This window comes from Lampris incognitus, chromosome 6 (genome assembly GCF_029633865.1).
Source record: "Lampris incognitus isolate fLamInc1 chromosome 6, fLamInc1.hap2, whole genome shotgun sequence".
In the NCBI taxonomy this organism is placed as follows: Eukaryota; Metazoa; Chordata; class Actinopteri; order Lampriformes; family Lampridae; genus Lampris; species Lampris incognitus.
Window position 1 is genome coordinate 49,940,507 of NC_079216.1, and position 27,457 is coordinate 49,967,963.

At 42.5% G+C, this 27,457-nt stretch overlaps 2 protein-coding genes across 2 annotated transcripts in view; both read right to left on the reverse strand.

Annotated features, from left to right (window-relative positions):
- Positions 1-8,823, reverse strand: part of carmil2 (capping protein regulator and myosin 1 linker 2) — a 72,839-nt gene extending 64,016 nt beyond the window's left edge. The window contains exons 1-5 of the mRNA XM_056282429.1: positions 8,675-8,823; positions 8,043-8,178; positions 6,908-7,011; positions 4,569-4,619; positions 3,905-3,964 (exon numbers count right to left, since the gene is read on the reverse strand). Coding sequence (XP_056138404.1) covers positions 3,905-3,964; positions 4,569-4,619; positions 6,908-7,011; positions 8,043-8,082 — 255 coding nt within the window. The 5' untranslated portion in view covers positions 8,083-8,178; positions 8,675-8,823. The remainder of the gene's footprint in view (positions 1-3,904; positions 3,965-4,568; positions 4,620-6,907; positions 7,012-8,042; positions 8,179-8,674) is intronic.
- Positions 8,824-9,187: 364 nt separating this feature from the next.
- On the reverse strand, positions 9,188-27,206 carry ctcf (CCCTC-binding factor (zinc finger protein)). The gene is given in 17 exon segments (XM_056281839.1): positions 9,188-13,851; positions 16,539-16,790; positions 17,005-17,137; positions 17,326-17,508; positions 17,908-18,068; positions 18,397-18,546; positions 18,661-18,781; positions 20,657-20,790; positions 22,547-22,717; positions 22,890-23,052; positions 23,152-23,364; positions 23,513-23,692; positions 23,847-23,966; positions 24,146-24,285; positions 24,449-24,632; positions 26,954-27,166; positions 27,168-27,206. Coding segments are annotated over 17 exon segments (2,802 nt in total). The 3' UTR covers positions 9,188-13,606.
- Between the last annotated feature and the right edge of the window lie 251 nt (positions 27,207-27,457).

Consider the following 27,457-nt stretch of genomic DNA (forward strand, 5'->3'; position numbering starts at 1 on the left):
GATAGCGTGGTAATTGGCCGGATGCAATTGGGGAGAAAACGGGGGCAAGAAGAAAAGTGTTCCAGTGACTGAAGTGATGAAGAGCTTTGTCGTGAGAGCATCCCTCTTCAGCATCTGAAAGTAGGTTGGGATCATCTAAATCCCGGCATGGATAAATCAGCTGAGAGAAGGCAAAATCCACACTAACACGGATAATTTCAAAGAAGGAGAGAAAATGCTCTTTGGTCCAGCTGTGAATTGTGTTGAATCTAAGTGTCAGAGTAAGCATACATCAAGTTCCTGGTAATATTCAAATCTATTCGGCAAATTAAACAGTTTCGGATTACGAATGATAACACAAGGAAACCGTTAGCACGACACGTATGTCTTGATGCATGCTCAATAATCCAGGTAAGGAAATCACAGAAAGTTGAATCTCTATATGCATGACACATACACCTATAGAAACCCAACAATCTGGGAGTGAAATGGAAAAAAATAAATAAAATAAAGCCACTTTATTTGACATTGTATTCTTACAATGAATTTGAAGCGGCTTTAAACATTTTCCATCTGGAGAAGCAAGCAAAAAAAAAAAAAAAAAGAAAAAAAAACTGACCTCCAGATGGACCACATATAACTTTTTTTTTTTAATTGAAATACTGGAGCACAGTTTGGGCTTCTTACACTGTGAAATTGCAGTTACTGATGGGGGACATTTGATTGTTGATGTTTACCATAAACCAACACAGACTTTCAAAACGACTGGAGTAAATCTTTCTGCTCCATGTTTCTCACACGGCCAGTTGTATGTAGCTGCCTCCAGAACTGGTAGTGCAGAAAAGCTTTCTATCCTAGTATAACCGAGGGTTTGTAGATGTCGCCTATACAGTATGAAACTATAAAATAACAAATACGGAGGCTCCACTTTCACACGAGGGCCACTTTATTTGGATTCTTCCCCAACAGAACTCCACAGCAACAACACTGCGTACAGCACTTCCGCTCTCTCTTCAGCCTTCAAAATAAGAGCTCAAGGCATACTCTGTGGCAACAGCTTATAAAAGGAACTTAAAATCGCTAACAGGCAAGTCCAGAAAAATAGGTTACACTAGCGCCAAATAGTAAGACACGCAACGTGGTTTACCCTGATGTGCCTGAGCACTGAGCGATTAATACACACATTGGCAAAGAAGCTTGGTGAATGGATTGAAAATTGCGACATTTGATAATTTTCATCAATAACATTCGTTTATTCGACATTCGTTTATCATATGTATAAGATCATAAATTATCCTATATTTCAGCATCGATTATATCATTAAGATCAGATCGTGTTGGTTGTTTTGGTGAGAACATTTTCCCCGGGCAACGTCGGGTACCTCCCGGAAGTACATTAATAAATTCATTCATTCATTTTCCAAGCCGCTTATCCGGATGAGGGTCGCGGGGTGCTGGAGTCAATCCCAGTGCTCATTGGGCGGAAGGCGGGGAAACACCCTGGACAGGTGTGACGTCTTGAGTTGATGCAGTTGGAGGACAGTAGGGGGAGCTACAGGACAAGCTAGGATGTAAGTGACTGTAAGAGGGGCGAAGGAGTGTGACGTGGTTGTTGAGGTAAAGAAGCGTATGCTAATAGACGTGTGTCTTCGAGTGGTCCCTTAGCAACGCAACAGGTCGCCAGTCCTTCGCAGACATTAATAAATTAATTTACAGTATAAATTAATTGTAAATTAAATTAACTGAATTAATTGTTCGACTGTGTGATATTATCTGGTCATCATCTATTAATAGGACCAGTCTGATCTTATCAATAGATGACCAATAATACAGTATTTACAGTACGTTCGCTAGCACCCCCCACGCATTTTAGTGATCGCGCTCAAACTAGCAGGCGTGGTTGGCTAATGGCTGGTCGGGCTTGGTTAATGATCGAAGGCGGAAGGAAGTTAGTGATCCGAAATGGATCATTTCTTGATCTCCACTTTGTCGTTTGCACATCTTGGAGCTCGTACCTTTTTTTTTCTTCCATTTCACTGCACTCTGGACTTGTACTTGTGTGTACGTGACAAATAAAACTCTTGAATCTTGAATCAAACGGCGACGTTTTGTGGCTATCGACCCGCAACAGTTGATAGTGAGTCTCCTGAAACAAGTTTAGAGATGGGAGATCAGCAGGAGGAGAATCAGTCTGACGATGCTACGGCCAACGTGGATTTTAGCTAACGTCCACAGGAAGGCCCAAGACATCCAATTCTTAAAGCATACCGATCACAGACGTTTGGGACTCAGCAAAGGAGTTTCAATAGCAGTTGGTTTGAGCAATATGTCTGGCTGGAATATAGCGTCACCAAAGATGCAGCTTTTTGTTTTGCATGCAGGGATTTTTTAGGACCGGGTCAGCACAGATTTCATTCTGAGGCATCGCTCACCATCACTGGCTTCCAAAACTGGCGAAACGCTACAGCCAAGTTTAAGGCTCATAAGTCATAACTAAAGTGCGGGGCACCATTTTTCAGCGGGGGCATGGACGGAGTTCAAAATAAAGCGGGAACAGTAACCTGGCATTGTTGGCCATAAACACCAGGACAAAAGATTTGGACACTGATGAAATCATCGATGCCTTTGCCAACAATCAAAATAACAGATGCATTGTTCTTCTATGAAGACGTCTAATGGTGAGTGACTGTCTTATAATGGCGCTGTATTACTAGGCCAGGTATTGCCATATAACAGTTGTTCTCATGCTTCACCATTATTCTTTATTTATATTCTGTAAGTTATTCTTTATTCTACGAGCTGCGCACTCATTGCCTAATACGTACGTACCTGGAGATGTATGTTATGCTAGGCGTCTAACGGTTTGTTACGGTTTTTGGGATGTTAAGAGAGAAATGACAGTCGCATTGTGTTATATCACATTTGTACAGTTTTGGTCTTGATCTGGAACGAGGTCTGATACGCTGTTGTTAGACCAACAGCGATGCATGAGGTTCTTGTCGCTGCCCTGCTCTGTGTGTGTGTGTGTGTGTGTGTGCGCGCGCTGTTTTGAGCTGGAGTCCGATTCTGTCGTACATTGCCCAGTGTGTGTATTAGCCACTCTTAACACATGCGATTGCATTTGGTCATGCGTGCATATACTGGTATAGCCACAGGTCCGTAGCACCCCCAATTAATAGTCAAGTTCTGACTGAGCACCCCCAATAAAAATTCGCTGGCGTCGCCAATGGTCAGGCGCACAGACAGGAGTATTAACCCTAACATGCATGTCTTTTTGATGGTGGGAGGAAACCGGAGCACCCGGAGGAAACCCACAGAGACACGGGGAGAACATGCAAACTCCACAAAGAAAGGACCCGGGGTTCAAACCCAGGACCTTCTTGCTGTGAGGCAACAGTGCTAACCACTGAGCCACTGTATCACCCCTTCCTTTTATCAACAATCAATCAATCAATCAAGTTGCATTTTATATCGCGCTTTTCTCGCTGCAACAGCCACTCAAAGTGCTTTACATTTTTGGTCAAATAAACCTATCATGGTTGATCTCAACCCCAACTGACACTGTCAGCATTGCACAACCACAAGCACTGCCTTTCAGCTGAGAGAAGCACATTCATGCTCCACTCAGGAAACGAACAGAAGGTCTTGTCAGGACAAGGTCTGAACCTTAAGCCAAAAGGGGGACTGCAGAGGTCACAGCCACAGGTCAGAAGTTCACCTAACTTCTTCCCTGTGCATGGCCCTCACCTTATTAAACTGGTTAATCACATTCAGTATTTATTACCATCATACAACACACAAATAGAAAAAATAACATATAAAAGTCTGTTGCTTAGAAAAAAATCAAGTTTTTGGAAAAGTGGCTTGGGAAAACTCCTCAGGGTGGGGTAAGTATCTTCTACTGTGTGTTTGGTTGAGTGTCTACCTGTGTGAGGCTGAAAATGTTGATAGAGGAAATCTCAAGAAAGCTGAATGAACTCTCCACCTGTGAACATGTACATACACACACACACACACACACACACACACACACACACACACACACACACACACACACACACACAATGTCACAAAAATGGCAACACAGAAAGAAAAACAAATAGCTCAAAAAACAGGACACACACGCACACGCACGCACACGCACACACACACACACACGCACGCAGGTAGTGTGGCAGATCAAGTGATAACAGGCCTGCATGTCATGAAGTAGGAGAGAAAAGCAGGGTGAAACGGGGTCAGAGGAAAAGCTTGTAACAAATAGGAAACTCTGACAGGCCAGTGACAAAACCGAGCTCCTGAGCAAAAACAAGAGAGGCGTTTCCACGGCAGCATCTGCATGGGTGTGGGTGCGTGCATGTATGTGTGTGTCTCACAGCGTCATTGTGACTCAACTTCAATGTGGAGACACTGCTGACACCACCCACTGTGAGGTTTTGTCTTTCTGCAAATCAGAGAATGTGACTGGTGGACGCACACACACACACGCACGCACGCACGCACGCACGCACGCACGCACGCACACACACACACACACACACACACACACACACACACACACACACTACTTATTTAGGACTATGAGTTACCCTGGCAGGTTGTCTGTTTATGATCAAGTAACCTCTCCATGGACTCAGCACCTGACGAGAGAGAGTTGTTTTAATTTAGACAAGCGATTGGTAACACCAGAGCTCCCCCCACAGGTTGAGCGTGGTAACTGCAACCAGAAAAGCATGCGCAGAACAGTGAATGAAGTCATGTCAAGTCAATTTTATTTGTATACCCCAACATCATAAATTACAAATTTGCCTCAAAGGGCTTTACAGCAACACAACATCCTTTCCTTAGACCCTCACACCGGAAAACTGAAGACATCACCGTATATATGTATACTATATGTTATATTGCAATTCATTAAATAGATCTACTTGCTGGAAAATAAATGTTACTGGGCAGCCAACTCTGATGAAGTATTATGTGTTTATTTCAGCCTCTCTGATATGTTCTCTACACCATTGCACTTTATCACCTCTTATTTCGTCTGTGTAAGTCAATCCTTGTGTATAAAGTACATCCGGAAAGTATTCACACCCCTTCACTTTCCCCACATTTTGTTATGTTACAGCCTTATTCCAAAATGGATTAAATTCATTTTTTTTCTCATCAATCTACACACAATACCCCATAATGACAAAGTGAAAAAGGTTTTGTAGAAATTTTTGCAAATTTATTAAAAATAAAAAACTGAAATATTGCATGTACATAAGTATTCACACCCTTTGCTATGACACTCAAAATTGAGCTCAGGTTCATCCTGTTTCCACTTATCATCCTTGAGATGTTTCTACATCTTGATTGGAGTCCACCTCTAGTAAATGCAATTGATTGGACATGATTTGGAAAGGCACACACCTGTCTATATAAGGTCCCACTGTTGACAGTGCATGTCAGAGCAGAAACCAAGCCATGAAGTCAAAGGAATTGTCTGTGGACCTCCGAGACAGGATTGTATCGAGGCGCAGATCTGGGGAAGGGTAAAAAAAATGTCTACAGCTTTGAAGGTCCCGAAGAGCACAGTGGTCTCCATCATTCATAAATGGAAGAAGTTTGGATCCACCAGAACTCTTCCTAGAGCTGGCCACCCAGCCAAACTGAGCAATTGGGGGAGAAGGGCCTTGGTCAGGGAGGTGACCAAGAACCCGATGGTCACTCTGACAGAGCTCCAGTGTTCCTCTGTGGAGATGGGAGAACCTTCCAGAAGGACAACATCTCTGCAGCACTCCACCAATAAGGCCTTTATGGTAGAGTGGCCAGACAGAAGCCTCTGCTCAGTAAAAGGCACATGACAGCCCGCTTGGAGTTTGCCAGAAAGCGGACTGGTTTCATCAGACCATGAGAAACAAGATTCTCTGGTCTGATGAAACCAAATTTGAACTCTTTGGCCTGAATGCCAAACGTCACGTCTGGAGGAAACCAGGCACCTCTCATCGCCTTGCCAATACCATCCCTAAAGTGAAGCATGGTGGTGGCGGCATCATGCTGTGGGGATGTTTTTCAGCAGCAGGAACTGGGAGACTAGTCAGGATCGAGGGAAAGATGAATGGAGCAAAGTACAGAGAGATCCTTGATGAGGACCTCAGACTGGGGCGAAGGTTTACCTTTCAACACGACAACAACCCTAAGCACACAGCCAAGACAACGAAGGAGTGGCTTCAGGACAAGTCTGTGAATGTCCTTGAGTGGCCCAGCCAGAGCCCAGACTTGAACCCCATTGAACATCTCTGGAAAGACCTGAAAATAGCTGTGCAGCGACACGCCCCATCTAACTTTACAGAGCTCGAGGATCTGCAGAGAATGGGAGAAATACCCCAAATATAGGTGTGCCAAGCTTGTAGCTTCATACCCACAAAGACTTGAGGGTGTAATCACTGCCAAGGGTGCCTCAACCAAGTACTGAGTAAAGGGTGTGAATACTTATGTACATGCAATATTTCCGTTTTTTATTCTTAATAAATTTGCAAAAATTTCTACAACACCTTTTTCACTTTGTCATTATGGGATATTGTGTGTAGATTGATGAGAAAAAAAGGGATTTAATCAATTTTGGAATAAGGCTGTAACATAACAAAATGTGGGGAAAGTGAAGGGGTGTGAATACTTTCCGGATGCACTGTATATCTAAAGATCGTTGTGTTGTTATTCTATGTTAAGTACTCTTGAGAGAGCTACGAAACCGGAGTCAAATTCCATGTATGTGCAAACCTACATGGCCAATAAACATGATTCTGATGTATTTTCATCTATCAAGAAACCCCCACTGATGCCTCTATACACAGAACAGGGAGCCAACCATGTCCTAGTGTGCGTTCAGACACATCACAATTTTAGTTTGACACATTTCAGTTTGGAAAATCACCACATCACTCACCAGAACTCTGCTCTCTGATCTCCCCTCTGGCTGCGTCGAATGGTTTAGCCCGACCGTCCTCGCCAGACACACCCTATGTGGTTTCAACAGTTCTGAGATCTGTTCTATTTTTTTGGGAGGGGAGGGGAGGGGTTGTTATTTAGGATTACCACAATCACCATGTGCTTTGGGCTGGCACTGTGGGATCTAATATATTCCAATAAAAAAACCCAAAACATCATGACTATGTATTTTTATTTCCCAAATGATCACTATTACAATACAGCATGTGTTAGACCACTGTTTCTGTTTGCATTGATGATTGTGTAATGTCTTTACTCAGTTCTCTCTAATCCAGTACATACGTCCCCTTTTTACATATGGGCAGAGCAGCCACAGTAAAGAAAGATGTTAGCATTTCACAGGAATCAACATGATCAATTTCTGTCGTGGCTGTGCCACCCCGCCACCACCGTCACATTGCTCATACCCCTGACAACAATATGGTTGCTACCATGTCAACACCAATATAATGTTACATGAGACTCTTGCAAGGGTATCGGAGTGACAAAGCAAAGGGTAAAAGGGGTTAAAGGTTAGGCTGATGCCTCCAAGTCAGTATTTTAAGCCAATGCAAACGTGTAACATCACTGTCAACAAAATCGACTGCTGCAGGCCCGTGCAGTAAAAGGGTACGCAAAGCAATATGACAGAGGGCTAAGGTGTCCCTTTGAGTCGGGCGTTCCTCGACATCTTGCAGAGCAAATATCTAATTAAAAAAGATATGCATTTGGACGATCTAGCAGGACAGTTTTCAAACGGGTCCTCAGCGATCCACAGTACTGGTTTTCTGTCTTGCTGCGTGCATCACGACATTCACCTGTTGTGGGGTATTCCAGCAATTTTATGGGGGGGGGGGTAAATGTAACACATCAAGTAAATGTAATGGACTATCTGGAGGCATAAAAAACCAGTAGCATTAGGGGACACCGAGGACCAGATTGTAAGCCACTATCGACATTACCGTGTCAGGGCAAGGCACTAAGGACCTCAGGCTTTTGAACATTTGTCTATGCATGTCTGCGTTACAGGTAACAGTGGCCTAATGCTGACATCACAACTTTATTCCCATTGCCTTGGCATTTTGTTGTCTTACCTTGCATGGAGGGTGATATGGTGTCCATACCTGACGCCATTGTTCTCAGTAGGAAGCCTTCACAAAGGCTTGATATCGAAGGGTTTTAAACACACCTATATGATCCACTCGTAAACTGGTTATATATCCAAAATATCTGAACTCCAAAGAATTAAAAAGTCAGAATAACGTAAAAAATATTAACAAAATCATGAGGTAATAACGTATTTTCTAGTAGTTGGCTAGAGAATATAGCCATAAAAGGGAGGCAGAAGTAACTAACAGCAGCAGTGCGCAACAATATAGGATGAAGTTTTGACAGGTATGAGTACACACATACACACACACACACACACACACACCACATCCTTTTCTTCCTCATGTATGTGGAGGCACACAAAACTGCTCTTGTGCAGTCACATTTTTTGTAATTGCAATGCATGTTTTTTTCTTTTAAAAAAATAGGTGCACATGCAAGCACACACGCACACACACACACGCACGCACGCGCGCACACACACACAAAGCTTTGATTTGAGAGTTTAAATGAAAGCAAAAGGCAGGAAACAGCCGAACCATATCAAACCACCATCACCTTTAAAATTCGAAAGAAGTAGTTTCTGCTACCTAGCCTACAATACATTAGCTCTTACATGATGCCACGAGGGTACATCGTTTTAGCATGGGAGGTCCTGGTGGGAGATGAAATCCTCAGCCTCCGTAGTGTTCGTGCCAGAGGTTTCCCCATCACCCTACACAGAGCTACAATATTGAACCATGTTGTATGTACATTTAAGGCGACATCCTGAAGGGAGAGGGATGGGGAGGTAGGCGTGAGTGTGCGAGTGAGACTGAGAAATAAGAAGCATGTGGCAGACACCAATGAGGTATAGTATGAGAAAAAAATAAATTAATGACATGAGCACAAACGTTGTGCTGTTTGTGGCAGGGATTATAATAACAAAGATCATTTCTCAGTAGATGTACTCCCCTGTCTTAGTAGTACTTTAAGTATCAGCAAGTACTTTATTACCATACAATAATCTCCAAGTCTAGACCAATAAAGTTTGTGGTAACCAAAAAAAAAAAATAATCAGGAAATAAAATATTAGGCGCTGTATTCCCCCTCCCCCGAAATATACCCAAACAATACAAATTGCGATCTTTCAGAGCAGACGTAGGCTGTACGTGTTTATTTTTCTTCTCAATTGCTGTACAGTGTTAAATTCTCTTAACGTCTCCAAGTACATGTCTCAATATCAGATTGACAAAAACAACAAAAAAAAAGTCTTAAAAAATTCCTCTCTTGATCTAAACTTCAGGACTGTGTTCAATAAATCTAGCCGCCCCCCTCCCCCCCAATGTTAAACCATAGGGAAGTTGTGGGCAAGCAACAGAAGGCAAAAGGCGCACTGAAACATTGCTATAGCTTAAGAGCAGACCTTCCACGGCAGCCATTTTGATACGCTGCAGGGTACCACCAGTCTGCGTTCTCAACTCATGACAGGAGATCCAGTCATCCTATATGAACGGTCCAAAAGGTCTTGGCCATCCAAAGCCCTCTGGATAGTTCCATATTTGTCTCCCAACATGCCATTTTAATTACAAATTGATAATCTGCAGTTAAAAATCGATCTTTCGGTGACTGGTAAATCTACCTTTCACAAATTCAGTAAAAACAAAAGAGTAAAACCAAATCGCTTTATCCTAGAGGAAGTGGAAGGGGTTGAGTGAAGGTTGGCCTTTACATCTTTCTTAGCTGAAATCAGCTGTTAGGGCCCCATTTGAAACACGGCACAAAGCGCAGCGCAAGTGGCATTGCTAGTTTCAGACCAACGCAGTTGTCTTTTTCCCGCCCAGCACCCATATTGTTTAAATAGCAAATGTACCTGCGACCATCTGAGCGCCGGCGGGTGTGTTGGTCTTAAAAAATAGGTGTGGTCAGGCGTATTGGTATCTTGAGGCAGCGGAAAGCGATTGCACCACTGACCAGCGAAAACCTGGTCTAAAGTCAATGGCGCAGTGTTTTCCTGCTATTTTAAGGGCGCATTATTCAGATTGTAAGACGCGCCTACATAGCCGCGTGCACAACGCGTGTACACTGCTTGTTACACACACAGGGATGCACAGCAGCGCACAAACATGCAAAAGTTTACAACTAAAAATATTACAACCTGAAATATTGTATACGTCACAATATTAAAAAAATGATGTCAAAATGGAATCCGAGCTTTGGTGGATTCCTGCTGCTCCCGTAGATGGTCTTGCTCGCGCCCTTTCGCTTGCACAGGAGCAGATGTTTCCTCAGCAGAAAACCATTTGTTTCTCCCAACTTGCCAAACCCACCATTTAAATAGCAATGTGTCAAGGTGCAAGTGCACCTGGCTTTTAAAGGAAATGGAAGATGACATTCTGGTTTGATTCATGTTATGGCCAAAACACACCCATGATTAATTAAAAGGCTAAGTGCAACCCCTCTGCGCCTTGCTTTGCCTCCAGATGCACCGTTTAACTAGCAAAAGTGGATTTGGACACACCCTACATGCACTTGCGCCATAAATCGTAGGGCCCTTAAACTCTAATCCGAGTGCTTTTGGAGTAATCATGCTCCACTGGCAGTTTGGACATGGCTGTTTTCTGCAGCATTCATGCTAAGCTCAAGTTTATTGCTCAATGGATGTTGCTTGCTAAATGGTATTTGGTCTTAACAATACTGACCATATAACCAAGCTAATGTCCTGGAGGATATGGTCATACATGTTCAACCAACATTTTCCTAGTGATTTGACCAAACTATCAATGCAAGAACATTTAGAAAAAAACAAAAATAAAAATCAAGATACCTTGATTACTGTGAAATTCCTCAACAGTGGTACAGCCAGCCAAGTATACAAAAACCTATCTATCATTCTATAGAATTGTATTTAATCTCAAAAAAGGAAAAAAAAGCTATTTTGATGTAATAATTACATAAAGACAAGGAAAGGATTAAAACTTTCATTCAGTGTCAGAGCTTTTAGATGATTATCAACAAAAAGACTTGCTCTTTAAATTGGGTATCAGAACATCTATTGTACAAAAACCTTATCTTTCTTGCCTGCATCCCAATTTCTCAACAAAAATTCCACAGAACTGTATGGGATATAGTTTGTCATGAAGTCTTTGGGGCCAATGTCTAATATAGCCAGAATAAAATGCATCAAAACCACTTTTACACTACTGAACCAGTCTGAATTAGAGATAACCATTGCCATAGATGAAAATAATGACATATCAAAGCGGAGAATACAAATTCACTGAACATGCACAAGAGTATTGACAGAAAAACTGAATTGGTTCAGATTAGTACAGTTCAGTCTGTAAAAAACGAGTGTACAACAGTAGACGTAGCAATAATCTCTTGAAGCAAAGCATTACTGATGAAATTAAACCGCTCAATGCATGTGATGGTAGGTCAGTTTACAGAGTTTATGCTTCGTGACAAGAGTAAAATATAAACATCTCTTCTCTGTGCCCATCTACAAACAAGAAAACCAGCTAATCTTGCATGGCATACACAGGTGCAAGTCAAGCCTATCAAGATGTCAGAACTCATTCGTTACAGATCGATTCCTGTGCGGTTACTCTTGTTATGAGCTTCATTGGAGCACCATGATCACAGAAAGTTGGGTGAGACCAAATGTTACCTAAGGGGATTCACTAATGTTATCAACATTACCTTATCTTTTACCTACATCAGGTACATCTTGGCCTCTGACAAGGTATGCCAACACATTTGTTAATAGGCAGATGTAACCCCCACACTGGGGGGGGGGGGGGGTTTCTGGTGGCAAAACTAATTTTAAAAAAATCACCAAAGTAGCTTTTTCATTGGCTCAGGAAATAGTGAAGTTTGCATCCAGCCTAAAATAAGAGCAACATCATTATTCTATATAAAAAGAAGTTCTTAATGAAGCAAAGACAGAGAAGTATTCTATTTACAAGAAGAACATCTGCCAGAAATGTTACTTTTATTTTGCAGTCGTAAAAGCCACACCGGGGCATGAGAAGCGCTTATCAGCCAAAGTGGTGAATATATTTGTTGAGATTGCGATTCTAATCCTCAAACTGACCACTGAGTGCAGCCTTGGGCAAAACCGTATGTAGTAACATACAGTAACACTCAAAACTTTGCTACCATTTGACAACCACACTTAGTAAGCATGTAGCAATATCAGAAAAAGCAGGACTGCTCATTTGGATCAAATATCATTTGTCCGTAAGTTCTGAAAACACATCCCAAATGAAAAGCACTTCCCTCATCTCACAGAAATGTCGGCGGTTTGTCGCTATTGATAAATTCAAGTTAATAAATTTCAATTTTTTTATATTTTATATTTTTAGACCAGAAATAATTTTCTGCACTGCTTAGATAATCTGGCAGTTGTACAGACAACATTAGGATGAGGCAAACGTATTTTTACTCGAACCCATCATTGAGTTATTTGATAGTTGTCCATGAATTTCTTGTGATTCATTAAATTGGGGTTTGTATCAAAATTTGAACAAATGGTGTGTTCTAATAAGTACTTGATAAGAACAAGGCAAAGAATCAAATAGGCGACGGAGTTGTTGAGATGAAAAACAGCTATATTTGAAATAACTTGTTTTGAAATTAGTCTTAGATTTTCACCTTCTTTAACCCATCTAATTCAACCAATTCTTTTCCAAGTCGTCTGTTGCTTTTTGGAATAGATTATTATACAAACAACTGGAAAGAGAGCCATCTCAGAGGTAAAACTAATTATCACAACCCCCCCCCCCCCAAAAAAAAGACCAATTCTTGATAGAACAGATTCGAAATGAGGATGAAGTTTAGATTTTAAAAATGCACTGAAAGAAGAATAGCAGCAGAACTAAATCCTATAACTTTTTATCTTAAAAAGAGAAGAATCCTTGTGCCAGAGCAAGAGGGAGGAAAAGCGTTTACGTTTTTCTGTTTGATTTTTTTTTCTCTGTCGAATGTTAATGTAGGAGTATGGGTTGAGAGTGAAACGGGATGTGGCTTTTGGTGGAAACTTGACACCGGAAAACAAACTGATTCATCTAAGAAACAGCAAAATATATCAAATGAGGATTAGTAGGGGGAGTTTATGATAAGGTTCAGGAAACTCCGTATAAGGGTAGAAGACAAAGCAGGGTCATGAAAATAGGGACATGGGAGGTGTGTGATCTGGTCCTTTCTGGGTGGCTGCTAGTGTGTACATCAGTGAAAATTGCATTACTATGCAAGTGTGTCTACATGTAGGAGAAGGTATATAAGTATTTATGCATGTCTCTCAGTATGTATCATCCCTGTGTGTGTGTGTGCGCGCGTGTTGTACATGGTTGCTTTTGCTACCACCAACCAGTATCATGTTAACCAGAAGTGATGCAAATAGGCCATGGTAATATGTCCATAAATGGAAGCCACGACAACAGAAAGTATGTGCATGTGTATGTTCCCGAGCATGTGTGAATCTGTCAATTTACACATCTCAGTCAATGTAAATCTGTGTGTTTGTGTGTGTGTTTAACTGCACGGGAGAATGTGTCTTTGTTTTTGTTCACCGGTCCATCATGCTAAGGATCATCTCTGGTGTCAAATCTCCATTTGCTGCAGCTGCTGCTTCTTCGTTCACCGGCAGCTCCACAGTCTCCACTTCCTCTCTGTCTAGCCCTACCCCCTCTACTGTTAGCTCCACCCCCTGCTCCAAGGAACCCGCTGCAGTGGCCTCGGACTCCTCCTTCTTCACAATGATGTTCTCGATGGCTCCTGTGCTCTCATCCTCCACCTGGATGATGGCTGCAGCTGGAAAGAGGTAGAGAGATAAAAAGGATCCATACTGTAAAAGCACAAGACGGAAGTTATATTCAAACAGTTATATTCAAGGCTCGGCGTTTTTGGTTTTTATTTTTCAAAGCCATCCAGCATGCCGAATTTCGCCACAAGAGGACACTGTTACATAACCTCACACGAACAGGAACAACTTTTGGATCTGTGGAAACATAAAATCCGGGTGAAAATCAGTTTAAACCGATCTGCTGGGTAAAAATCTGGGTATTTTTTGGTGAAAATCGGTAAAAGCCGAAAATGCTGAGCCTTGGTTATATTACAACTTTTTTTTCTTTGGGGGGGGGGCTTTTCTCCTCAATTGTATCTGGCCAATTACCCCACTCTTCCGAGCTTTCCCGGTCGCTGCTCCACCCCTCTGCCGATCCGGGGAGGGTTGCAGAGTACCATATGCCTCCTCCGATACATGTGGAATCACCAGCCACTTCTTTTCACCTGACAAGTGAGGAGTTTCATAAGGGGGACGTAACGCATGGGAGGATCTATTCCCCCCAGTCCCCCCCGGAACAGGCGCCCCGACCGACCACAGGAGGCACTAGTGCAGCGACCAGGACACATACCCACATTCGGCTTCCCACCCGCAGAAACGGCCAATTGTGTCTGTAGGGATGCCCAACCAAGCAGGAGGTAACACAAGGATTCAAACCAGCGATCCCCATGTTGGTATTAGGGGTGCAACGAATAGTCGACGTAGTCGACAAAAATCGATGACCAAATTAGTTGCCAACGAATTTAATTGTCGGTTAGTTGGGTGACGTCATCGCGCGTGTTTTTTTGCGCCGACTCAGAATGCTCTGACATGATGCAGGCATTACCGTTTACTGGACTTAATTGAACAATAGAGCAATGGCAACACATTCGCGACCAAAAACATCCGAAGTGTGGGAGCATTTCACTCTCAACTCAGCCAAAAGGGTTGTAAACTGCAACATTTGCAAAGCTGACCTTGCCTGGCATGGGAGCACATCCGTTATGCTGGAGCATCTGAAGAGGAGGCACCTTGGCTCTCTGTGCGATGAAGACTCATCTCGGTAAGTTAGTTAGCTAGTTAACTAGCTAGTTAATGTTAAAAGCCATGTTACTTCACGTTATGAGCTGTAACGTTTTCTATTTTAAAATAAATTTTCTCTTGATCAATGAATTGCTAATGGCATTGAACATACATAGTAGCTAGCAGATAATAACGTATTATTCACAACGATCCTGTTCACATTCCAAATGTGCCCTAACCATATTAAAGGGTAAAGACTCGCGCACTCGCTTAACGATGCTCCAAAAATATAACGGCAAGCTATTCAGTCATAAGCTCGGTTAACGTTTCGACCACACATATTGATTGTTAAAAAGATCGGATAGCCAATTGTGGTTGGAACCAAAGCCAACATACGCAGGGAGCCCCCAGGTCCGAGTCTGAGATCCATTGACTTAACGGGTCTTGTCGGTCTCTTAAATGCTAAAAACGTGTTCCTTCCTAAATGCCAGTCTTACAATGGTTCGTTTCGTTATATTCTGTGTGTGATTTCACCACGTGTTGTATGTTATCCAGGAACAATGAAGTCGAAAGTAACACCCCCAACCACTGTCGCTGCTAAACAAATGCTAATCAACAGCTCCGATGGCGACGGGCGCGGCCATAACATCGGTATACAAAAGAGCCACGCATATCAATAGCTCTGACAACGGCTCCTAGAGGATAAATACTGAGTCTCATCACCAGCCAGCCAGTCAGACTAGCTTGGTCTAGTCAGAAAGGCACGAACTGAGGAAGCCTCTTGGATGAGAGGCGAAACGTCTTCACGGATATATACCAAGTCCAGTTGCACTTGATTCAACTCCTTTACAGTTATCCAGCTAATTAAATCATAAACCTAGACTCTTAATTCGTTTCTTGAAACTGAAAATTCTGCCGTTTATCCCAAAATCGGGATTATAGTAGCTTTATCATATCCGTGATGAAGTATGGCCCAGGTAGACATTTACGCCCTCTTGTTTATTTCTTCTAAATTTAGATGGATTGTTGTTTGATTTATTTGATTAAGGGAAAACTGCTGTAGTTTTGTTATATTTTATTGCTGCTACTTTGCTTATCCTTGGTTTTAAATTTTGACAGAAAAAAATGGATATTGGAAATGATTTTTTTTAATCTTTTGTATCAGCAGGAAAGTTCATTAAAATATGTATTTTTGAATGAAGTATTCATCTTTATTGTCTTTATTGTTAGTTATCACATGCCTAAAACAACCTCAAGCTAAATTTAAAAGCTGATAGCTAAATAAGAGCCATTGAGTAATTGTGCGATTCATAATCCGAATAGTCGATTATTCGTTTCAATAATCGATAGATTATTCGACTATCAAAATAGTCGTTAGTTGCAGCCCTAGTTGGTATGCAACGGAATAGACCGCTACGCTACCTGGATGCCCCCGTTATATTACAACTTTAACCAAACAACAGATTTACCAGCAGGAACCAACCTATACCAAGTTTTCACATTCAACCTTTCACATTCAACTATTTCAACCTTTTCACAACTAGCAGCAGATATGGTGGTCAAACTGATTGACGAGGGGTGGGGGTCAAAAGTAATTAACCTTGCTTTTTATTGGAAGACCCAACCAGAATTGCGTATTTTAAAGCACCCTCACCAGAAGCAGCAGCCTTAGCAGCTACCCTGGCTGATTTGCTGGGGGTTGGAGCGGGTTTTGGGGAATTCTTGGGTGGGCGGCCTCGTTTTCTCTTAACAGGTGGTTCCTCAGGGGCTGGCAGAGGAACAGTGGCAGGGGCTTGATCCAACTCAATATTCTCTGGTTCCTCTTCTTCCTGTATCAATGATGATCCTTCCTCTCCCTCCATCTCTTCTTCATCTTCATCAAGTTCTGGTTCAGCATGATCATCATCTGAGTAACAGAAACAGAAAGAGACTAAGAGATTGCACGCCGTTTCTGTTTGTACGGAATTTTCAGTGTTTCTATTAGTGTAACCAAATAGTAAAGCTGACATGACCATATGAACTATAGGATAATTCCCAGACAAGGATGACTTTGGTAACTATTGAGTTTAGCCAGCTTGTACTTCTTTGCAAACTAGGATCTGACAGGTGTCTGAACTCACCACTGTCCTCCTCATCTCTCCTGTTTCGCATCTTCCTCTTCCTCCCCCTCCTCCCTCTCTTTGGGGTAGGCGTTCCATTCTCAGCATCCTCCACTTCACCACTGCAGTTCTCAGCATGGCGAGCCATTGTGTTCTAGATAGCAGAAATACAGAACAAATGTTATGCTGCAGTTCTCAATTTGTTAGAGAATAACTATATGCATTTAAGAAAGTTGGCAGAAAGCTTAATGAGTTAAGTGCAGAACAGACAGAACCATAGTAAGCAACAGAAACATTACACAAACACACACACGTTTGAATAAATTTGTTGTATCCCATTACCCTGCGGGTGAAAGTCTTGCTACATTTGGGGCAGACAAAGGCAGTTGGTACAAAGTTGGGGTCATGGTAGCGTTTGAAATGCATGTCCAGCAGCTGTTTCTGTCTAAATGTCTTCTCACACTGGCTGCAGGCGTACGGCTTCTCTCCTGTGTGGGTACGACGGTGCATCACCATGTGCCGCTCCTGATATGACAGATGGGTAAAGATAATTAAATTCAACATTTTTAACCGTATGACATCTCTAAACTGTAAGAGGAATCTAAGATCATCTTCCTTGCCAAAAATATTTGTGAGTTGCTTTTACCAGATAAGTTTTACGGTGCCCAAATCCTTCACTTTTTCTATTGCTAGAAGGGGTAAAGAATAAGGATCTAACAGTTTGGTTAACTCACAGTTCACCCCATACGTCAGTTTTTGGATGACAGCTCGGATTGTTTATCATTCAAAATAATAATAAACAGACCTTTTTATAGTGTGACATTAAACTGTCCCCTCAAAATTTTCCTTACAAATAAAAAATTAGCAAACACATGACTGGAGAGAGCCGGGAACATTCACTAAACATGCACTGCGTCGTCTTACCTGTCGGCAGCAGTAGTCACACATGTCACACTTGAAGCGCTTCTCATTCTTGTGGGACTTCTGGTGCTGGATGAGAGCGTATCGCTCGTGGAACACAGCATCACAGTAACGACACTTCTTACCAGTCTCAATAAACGAGTGCTGCTTACGTAGGTGGACACCTGGAGAGGAGGAGGGATGGAAAGTGTAAAAGAGGGGAAGGAAAGAAGATGGGAGAAGAGAGAAGATGCAAAGACTGATCAGTTACACACAAACAACTGAATGTGAATGTAATGATAACATGAAAACTGTGTAATGGATACTGGAGTCAGGGAAAAGTGATGCAGACCAGAGCACTAAGAGGAAAAGCCACGAGGAAATAGTGACTAACAAATGAGATAAATATGAACCAAGTAAAAACATACAACACTCAGACAAAGCTTAGAGCCAGCATATGCAATGAGAGGGACATCAGTTTCAGAAGCATGTGTATAATTACATCTAACGTACCTAGGTCACTCTTGCGAGCTATGACAGTATCGCAGTGTGGACAGTGAAACTTGGCTACGTTTTCAGTATGTTTCTGCAGGATGTGCATCTTCATGGTCCCACTCTGTGTAAAACGAGCATGGCAGATATAGCACTCATATGGTTTCTCTCCTAAAAAGCAAAAGGGTAGGGTGAGAAAGGAGGAAAGTAAACACAGAGGTTTAATACTACATTGTCACTGAAAATAAATAAATGTTTCATTACAACTGAGGGTGTCTTATCTACCAGAGTGTGTCCGCATGTGTCTCTTCAACTTGTATGTGTCTCTGCTGGCATAGCTACAGAGACTGCACTGGAACGGACGCTCTCCGGTGTGGGAACGGATGTGACGCTTCAGCTTGCTCACCTGGAGAGTACCCAAACACCCACAATGTCAGATATTACAGTCCTACAACAACAACAAACTTTTTGCCAGCGCAGGCCTTTCAAAAACAATATTGTTGTAGTATATAGCAATGTACAGTGCATCCGGAAAGTATTCACTTTCCCCACATTTTGTTATTTTACAGCCTTATTCCAAAATGGATTAAATTCCTTTTTTTCTCATCAATCTACATACAATGCCACACAATGACAAAGTGAAAAAGGTTTTGTAGAAAATTTTGCAAACTTATCAAAAATAAAAAACTGAAATATTGCATGTACATAAGTATTCACACCCTTTACTCAGTACTTGGTTGAGGCACCCTTGGCAGCAATTACAGCCTCAAGCCTTCTTGGGTATGAAGCTACAAGCTTGGCACACCTATATTTGGGGTATTTCTCCCATTCTTCTCTGCAGATCCTCTTGAGCTTTGTAAGGTTAGATGGGGAATGTCGCTGCACAGCTATTTTCAGGTCTTTCCAGAGATGTTCAATGGGGTTCAAGTCTGGGCTCTGGCTGGGCCGCTCAAGTACATTCACAGACTTGTCCCGAAGCCACTCCTTCGTTGTCTTGACTGTGTGCTTAGGGTCGTTGTCGTGTTGAAAGGTAAACCTTCGCCCCAGTCTGAGGTCCTGAGCACTCTGGAGCAGGTTTTCATCAAGGATCTCTCTGTACTTTGCTCCATTCATCTTTCCCTCGATCCTGACTAGTCTCCCAGTTCCTGCCGCTCAAAAACATCCCCACAGCATGATGCTGCTACCACCATGCTTCACTGTAGGGATGGTATTAGCAAGGTGATGAGAGGTGCCTGCTTTCCTCCAGACGTGACGTTTGGCATTCAGGCCAAAGAGTTCAAATTTGGTTTCATCAGACCAGAGAATCTTGTTTCTCATGGTCTGAGAGTCCTTTAGGTGCTTTCTGGCCTTATTGGTGGAGTGCTGCAGAGATGGTTGTCCTTCTGGAAGGTTCTCCCATCTCCATAGAGGAACGCTGGAGCTCTGTCAGAGTAACCATCGGGTTCTTGGTCACCTCCCTGACCAAGGACCTTCTCCCCGATTGCTCAGTTTGGCTGGGCGGCCAGCTCTAGGAAGAGTCCTGGGGGATCCAAACTTCTTCCATTTACGAATGATGGAGACCACTGTGCTCTTCGGGACCTTCAAAGCTGTAGAAATTTTTTTGTACCCTTCCCCAGATCTGCGCCTCGATACAATCTTGTCTCGGAGGTCCACAGACAATTCCTTTGACTTCATGGCTTGGTTTCTGCTCTGAAGTGCACTGTCAACAGTGGGACCTTATATAGACAGGTGTGTGCCTTTCCAAATCGTGTCCAATCAATTGAATTTACAAGAGGTGGACTCCAATCAAGATGTAGAAACATCTCAAGGATAAGTGGAAACAGGATGAACCTGAGCTCAATTTTGAGTGTCATAGCAAAGGGTGTTAAAACCTATGTACATGCAATATTTCAGTTTTTTATTTTTAATAAATTTGCAAAAATTTCTACAAAATCTTTTTCACTTTGTCATTATGGGGTATTGTGTGTAGATTGATGAGAAAAAAAATGAATTTAATCCATTTTGGAATAAGGCTGTAACATAACAAAATGTGGGGAAAGTGAAGGGGTGTGAATACTTTCCGGATGCACTGTATGTTCTCAGAATTCAGATCTTGTTTTGCATCCATTGATGTACACCATTTGCCAAGTATTGAAAGGAAGTTACAAGTAAAAACAGATAAAAATAACTTCTATAGATATTTCAAAAGTAGCTATATGTGTGGTGCAATAAAAATATAAATATACTTAACAAAATTAACCATCTATTAAGCTTTAGAAACATCACATAAGACAGAAATTACCTCCACACTAGCATAGTCACACATAGAGCATTTGAAGGGCTTCTCATGTGTGTGTTTGTAGCGACGGTGACGGACAAGCTCTCCGCTGGTCACAAATGCCATGTCGCAGTCAGTACACTTGTGGGGGCGAGTTCCTGGGAAGATATTTTTTTTACTCCAATACCAAATTCTGAAACAATATCCAAGGCAGCCAGCAAAAGTATTTTATGGACTGCCAAAGACAAAGCACGGGTGCTGACTGAGAAAAGAACAGCTATTAAAATCCTCTCCCAATCAGTTTTGTGGTGGTTTGATATTTTTGCCAATGCTGTATTACAGCCAGCAGAGGGCAACATAAATAATAATAGTGCATAAAAAAAAAAGTTAAAAAAAAGGAAGAAGCACTCTGGCTCTGCTGGAGGAAAAAGAAAAAAAAAGCGAGAATATGCACAGCGAACCAGATTGAAAGTACACAAATTCGTAGCTATTGAGTAGTTCTTGAAAAGCTAAGTTCAAAAAGTTTTAAGGCTTATAGAGGACAGGTTTTACTGAACACGTAAACTACTGCCCCTTCCTACTATAAGATTTGCCATTAGCCAGGTAGTCTAATTCTCTCATTTGTACATATACTATGAGGAACCCAGCCAATGAGGATGCACAAGCCAGTGCATTCTTAGTACCAGTGCCAACCCCAGATAAATGGGGAGGGTTACGTCAGGAAGGGCATCCAGCATAAAAAATCTGCCAAATCAAGTATTTGGCTCATATATCAGATTTCCATACAGGATCGGTCGAGGCCCGGGTTACCAACGACCACCACCAGTACTGTTGGCCAGCAGGGTGCCGGTGGAAACTATGCTACTGTTGGGCAAAGGAGAAGGAAAGAGGAGAGAAGGAAGGCATGTCCAGAGGCAGTGGGAGAGGAAGAAGGGAAAGAGTGTGGAGGTGAGAGTCAGAACTTTGAATATTGGCACTATGACTGGTAAAAAGAGAGAGGCTGGCTGGTATGATGGGGGAAGGGAGATACACTGTGTGTGCAAGAGACCAGGTGAAGGGGAGTAAGGCCAGGAGCATCAGAGGTGGGTTCAAACTCTTCTACCATGGTGCGAATGGAAGGACAAGTGGGGTAGGGGTAATCCTGAAGGAGAAGTATGTCAAGAGTGTGTTGGAGGTGGAGAGTGTCGGAAAGAGTGATGAGTAAGAAGCTGGAAATCAAAGGTATGATGATGAATGTTATCGGTGCATATGCCCCACAAGTTGGGTGTGAGATGGAAGAAAAAGAAGAATTCTGGAGTGAGCTGGATGACGTGGTGGAGAGTGTACCGAAGGAGGAGAGAGTGGTGATTGGAGCGGACTTCAATGGGCATGTTGGTGAAGAGAAGAGAGGTGATGAGGTGATGTAAACTTTTAACAGGTAAGTGCCATTAGGAAAAGGTTATTTAGACAATGTGTTACCATAAAGCCTGTACTGTTGTTATCTTTGAGCAAACTGAAACAAATTCCAAATCAACTGTAAAGTTGATATGGCAATAAATTATTGAAACTAGTGGGAAAGGCTCCAGCATCCCCGCGACCCTGAGCAGGATAAGCAGTTTGGATAACGGATGGATGTACTTCCAACAGCCACTGACAAATTTAAGTGTAGTTTAGGGTGCACTGGGCACCACCACTAGTTCTTTCTGAACCAAGAAAACAATGACATAAACAGCATGCAGTTATGAATACCATTTTCACAAAACACACACACACACACACACACACACACACACACACACACACACATTATATGCAAGACTTTGTGACTCGTCACAGTCAATCGTTACAAGTACTTTGAAGAACTCGTGGAGCTTCTATGACAATAAGGAAATTAACATTTAGTGACAAAAAGGAACATGATAAGTGTGCCCGTACCGGTGTGCGTATTGAGGTGGTTTCGGAGCAGGGTTACTGTTCTGAAGGCTCTTCCACACAGGTGGCATTTGTGTGGCCTCTCATCAGTGTGACTCTTCATATGTCGATCCAAATTAGAGCGACGAGGGCAGGTGTAACTACACAGCTCACACTGAAAAGTCTTCTTTACACCTATTAAATGGGATGTGCACAACAGACCGGTCATATTTTACATTTGGCTGCCATGGCATCTACACCACACATTAGTTTCATCCTGCAACACTACACCAAATACACAATAAAACTGTAATAAACAGCAGGAAGCATTTTAAACTGAATGTGGTACAAGATCCCAATCTCTCACCTTTCTTCTTAATTTTTGTGGGTTTGGGAGGTTTCATGTTGCCAACCACCTTCTCGGCATTTACTTCAGACAGGAGGCCTTCTTGTTGCTCCTCCTCGAAGTCATACACACTCACATCCATGTCCTTATCCCCTTCAGCATACCGTAGGCGACTCTTTTTACCCTAAACAAAAAAAGACAGGGCCATCCTTTATACCAAACAGGGAGACAACACTAATACACAAGATAACATCTGTAAAGTCAAACCCCACAATTACTGTACCTTCTTGCTCTTCTTGATAGCTCCAGAGGGGGGTTGGTAGTCAGGATCTTTAGCCCAGGATGGGTCATCATTCTGGGGCTGAGTAGGCTCCTCCTCCTCCAAGACTTGATTATCCACCGTTTCCTCTTCTTCCTCCTCCTCAGGGGGGGGTTCTTCTCCCTCTTCTTCCTGCTCCACTGTCTCCACCTCCCCATTAGCTCCCACTTTGACCACCTTGAGATTAAATTAAAACATAAAATAAAAAAAGGTAAATTCTTAGTACAAAGGGAGAATGTATACTTGCTCAGAGGCCATGCTGCGAAAATCCCACTGTCATTGGAAAGTTTTGTCTTCACCTTGTGTGAAATAAATTGTTCTTTACCTGAAAACCCTCAGGAAGTGGCAGGGTGTGACAAATGACAGGATCTCCATCTTTAGGCAAAGTGGTAGTGTCTACAAATGTCCCTTGCTGCAGCGCTTCCACAGTAGTGGCAGACACAGGCACTTGAACCAACTGGAGCTCTCCTAAACCAAGAGCAGCTTGCTCCTCCATGTTCACTACCTGAAGAGGTAATTTCAGGGTGTTACATAGATCACTAATGCAACCAGCACAACAATACAATCACCTACAAAGGGATGAATATTTTATGAGCTGAAATTCAAAACATATAAATTCTGTTTGGTGTGCAAGACTTGAAAATGGTTACAGCACTCACCTGTAGTGTAATGATCTGAGTCTGGTCCACAGTTGTGACAGTTGCCTGGTGAGGAGCACCAGGAACACCTCCAACCACACCAACTGTCCCTGAAGCTCCTCCAACTGCAGCTTCCATCACCTAAAGCCACATCAAATTGACTTAAATAGACCCTGCATTTTGTGGACAACTGCTACATATTGTGCATGCTATGATTGGTTTTCTTAAGTAATAACAAGAGCAAAGTTCAAGCTGGCTACATCTACAAATAGGAATATGTAGTTTCCCTAATGGAAAGAAAACATTGGGCTTAACATTACCTCAGTTTTCATCTGCAGCAGGGTAGGGTCCAACGAGTTCATAACCATCATCTCAACACCTCCTCCACCCTCTACTCCCACACTACTCTCCATCAGCTGCTGTTGGGCTTGGGCAACATCAACCATGCTGTCTCCTGCACCTAAAAACAGTGGTAATAACACATTAACATCCCCCTCAACTAAACATTTTAGTATATATATATATATATATATACACACACACACATACATACATACATATACACACACACACACACACACAGTATCATTAATATGTATGGTTAATGAATTTAATGTACTTACAAGCCTGTTCAAGGACAACTCCAGCTTGTCCTTCGACCACCCCTCCAGCTTCTGCAGCCTGCTGGAGTAGATCAGCAACCATGGCATCCTGGCTGTGTACAGCCTGGATAGAGGGAAAGTCCTTTGTTGGGTCTTCCACCACCCCTACACCATCTGTTGGCCCCCCGTCCATGCTGGGTAGGATCTAAGATTTGTCAGTTTAAGAGAAAAAGATTATAATTTCCACTCTGTTAACTAGATATTTACCATATGTGCCCAGAGTTTGAATGACAACTATGGCAAAACATCAAATGTCTTTTTATTCCATTTTACCATGGTCCAATGTTCCAGTTCAAAACAAAATGTTGCAAGTGTTCTAGCTTAACACTACATATGTTACCTGAAACACAAAGTGTAACTTTAATGCTTTCATGATTCTGTCTATCTCAGGTCAGAGCTGCCTGTTGGGTTTTGGTACAGACGATCTTCCTCTTATTGTGGCATAAAACCTGAGTTCTGCTGACTCAACTCTGATGGCTACCTGACTCTCCTCATGACAACCTGCAGGAGGGACAAGTCACACCACTGTCAGGGAAAGACATTTTTACTGTACCAAGAAAAGGCAGTCGCAATAACACACTTTGGGAATTCATGACTAAATCCATCAAAAAGCTATAACTGTAAGACAGCTACTACTGCAGGAATTCACACACAGACTTGCTTGTGTGTAAAATGAGACCAACTTTTATTAGGCATCCGTGACAACTTAACTTGGTTGCTCTGGTTCTGCTAGCTGACAGTCTCTGTTATTCTGCTCAAGGTGAGAAATTGCAAAAAAATAATAATAGCGGACCCATTTCAGTACACTAACTTATAGTTATATAAACTGGTAGAGTTTAGAAGCGAAAAGTTCCATACCAAGAGGCCAAACTGAGTATAGAACACAAACCATTTTCAGTTCTGGTTCACTAAATGATCTGCATCATGTTTAAGGCTGAAACCCATCCATTATTGTACTGTAAAAATAACAAATTCTTTCAAAAGGGCAATGACTGAAGACTTGTGTGTGTGTGAGCTAATTCGTGCAAGAAAATCATTGACTTTAGTGAATGGAAGGCCTAGATCCGCAAGTACCGACACATGCAAATCTACTAAACACCATAACTAGTACTTGGCTTTAAGAATCCAAACTTATGCAAACAGAACAGCACTGCCACCTTGAATTCACTTGTTAACGCCTATTGGATAGCAGTGTTCCTGCTATCTCACATGATGATGGTAAGCGTCTGTTTACAGGTCGATCTGTCTTATCAGAGCTACAGGGGTGTCGGCTGTGTAAAACCACCAAGGCCCGCACGAAGTTGTTACATTACACCAAATTCAACGTTGGCAAACACATTCAGCATATTGTCAACCAGATGTCGCTCCCTTTTGTAGTGGTATTTTTGCACCTCTCCAAGCCGAGTCGTAGAGGGAGCTCTCTGCCGTTATATGTCCCTCTGTCTATGTGGTTCTAAGTGAACTTAGAATAAGAGACAAGCGGGCAGACGGTGTAACAACAGCTTCGTTTCTAAACCGAGACAAGATGGCACGGGGAGATGCGAAATAATGTCCGATTATCGCAGACTACTTGGGGAAGTCGGATACTAAACGAAACGCCGAGTGGTATCTGCGATTACACGGGGTCATTTTGCCCCGAATGCCTCGTCATCCAGTCTACCGGCGGTGGCCTGATTATTTTCCGTGTGCGCAATGCGCTAGCATGCTAACGCAGCACTAGCTAGTTGTACGCAGACATTGGCGCTTAAATCTATATAATGGCGCGTCAACCAAATAACGCTAGTTAACAGTGTTAAATCTGCTAACTGAACTAGCTAGATGGCTATCAATTTGCGCTTCTTTGAGCGATTATAGACAATCCAAGAGGATCTGTGTACTTTGTAGCTACGGACTGGGGGATGGGGCTACATAAACTCGCTGGTTTCAACCTAGCCAACGAAACCATTTTTATTAGTGCGATGAAAATGGTAGTTTGAGCGGACTGTTGGTGACGTGCATAAACGATATTTAATAACTTAATCATTCATGTATGCTTTTGTACTCTTAAGTAGGTTTAGATTAGGGTGTGTACAAGTTAATACAGCCAAGCTAATGTTAGCCAGCTTAGCTTGCTAGCTGTAGCCCGCCAGTTTCCATCTGGTCTCGGTAGTAAAAGACAGGAAACAAAGAGAAGAGGGAGAAAATGGACGCCTCGGCCTTGGAGCTAACACTCCAACCAAACCACCGATGTATTAGTAAGATACTTTCGACGGTGTCTTTACCAATACGTAATACACATCTCACGTTGCACATACAATTGGTAGAACTTCGGTTATTTTAACATATTTTGACGAGTTTTTCAATAACGATAGAGGGAGACAAACACCCCCCGACAAGCCGCCCAGACCCGGAGCCCCATCGTGACACCTAGAGGCCGATTAAAGATCCTGCAAACTCCCCCTTCTCTGAAAAGTAGTGATACTTTACCTCTTTTAAAACTGTTCTTCCTCCTGCTTCTCTTGACCGGAAGCGCAGAATCGTCACTACAAAGTTGCCAGAACAGAGGAGAAATGCAGCCTTCTCCGCCGCTTCTTTTAATCCCTCTCCCGCTTTTGCAGAGTAGGCTCTGCCACAAAATGGCAGTTGGGCGCTCAGTGCGCCTGTGCGGCCGCTGGGGGGTGGTGTCGAAGCTGGTGCAGCCACCCTGATTGGCCAGGAGGGGCGCCCCGTTAGAATACATTGAAAACCATTTATCACGATGTTGAGCTGTGATACTGGGCTCTCTGGGCACGGCCTGACTTTTGAAACCAAACTTCATTAACTTGATGAATTTAAAGCTTCTCAAGGTTTACAACCCTCTCCAGTCTTGGTGTTATTGACATAATGCATTATTACAAATATGGTATCTGTGACTGTTAGTTTTCACTGCCAGTGTGTAAAAATGAAATACTTTTACGCAATGTTGTGAATTGTAACAGTCGAATATGCAAA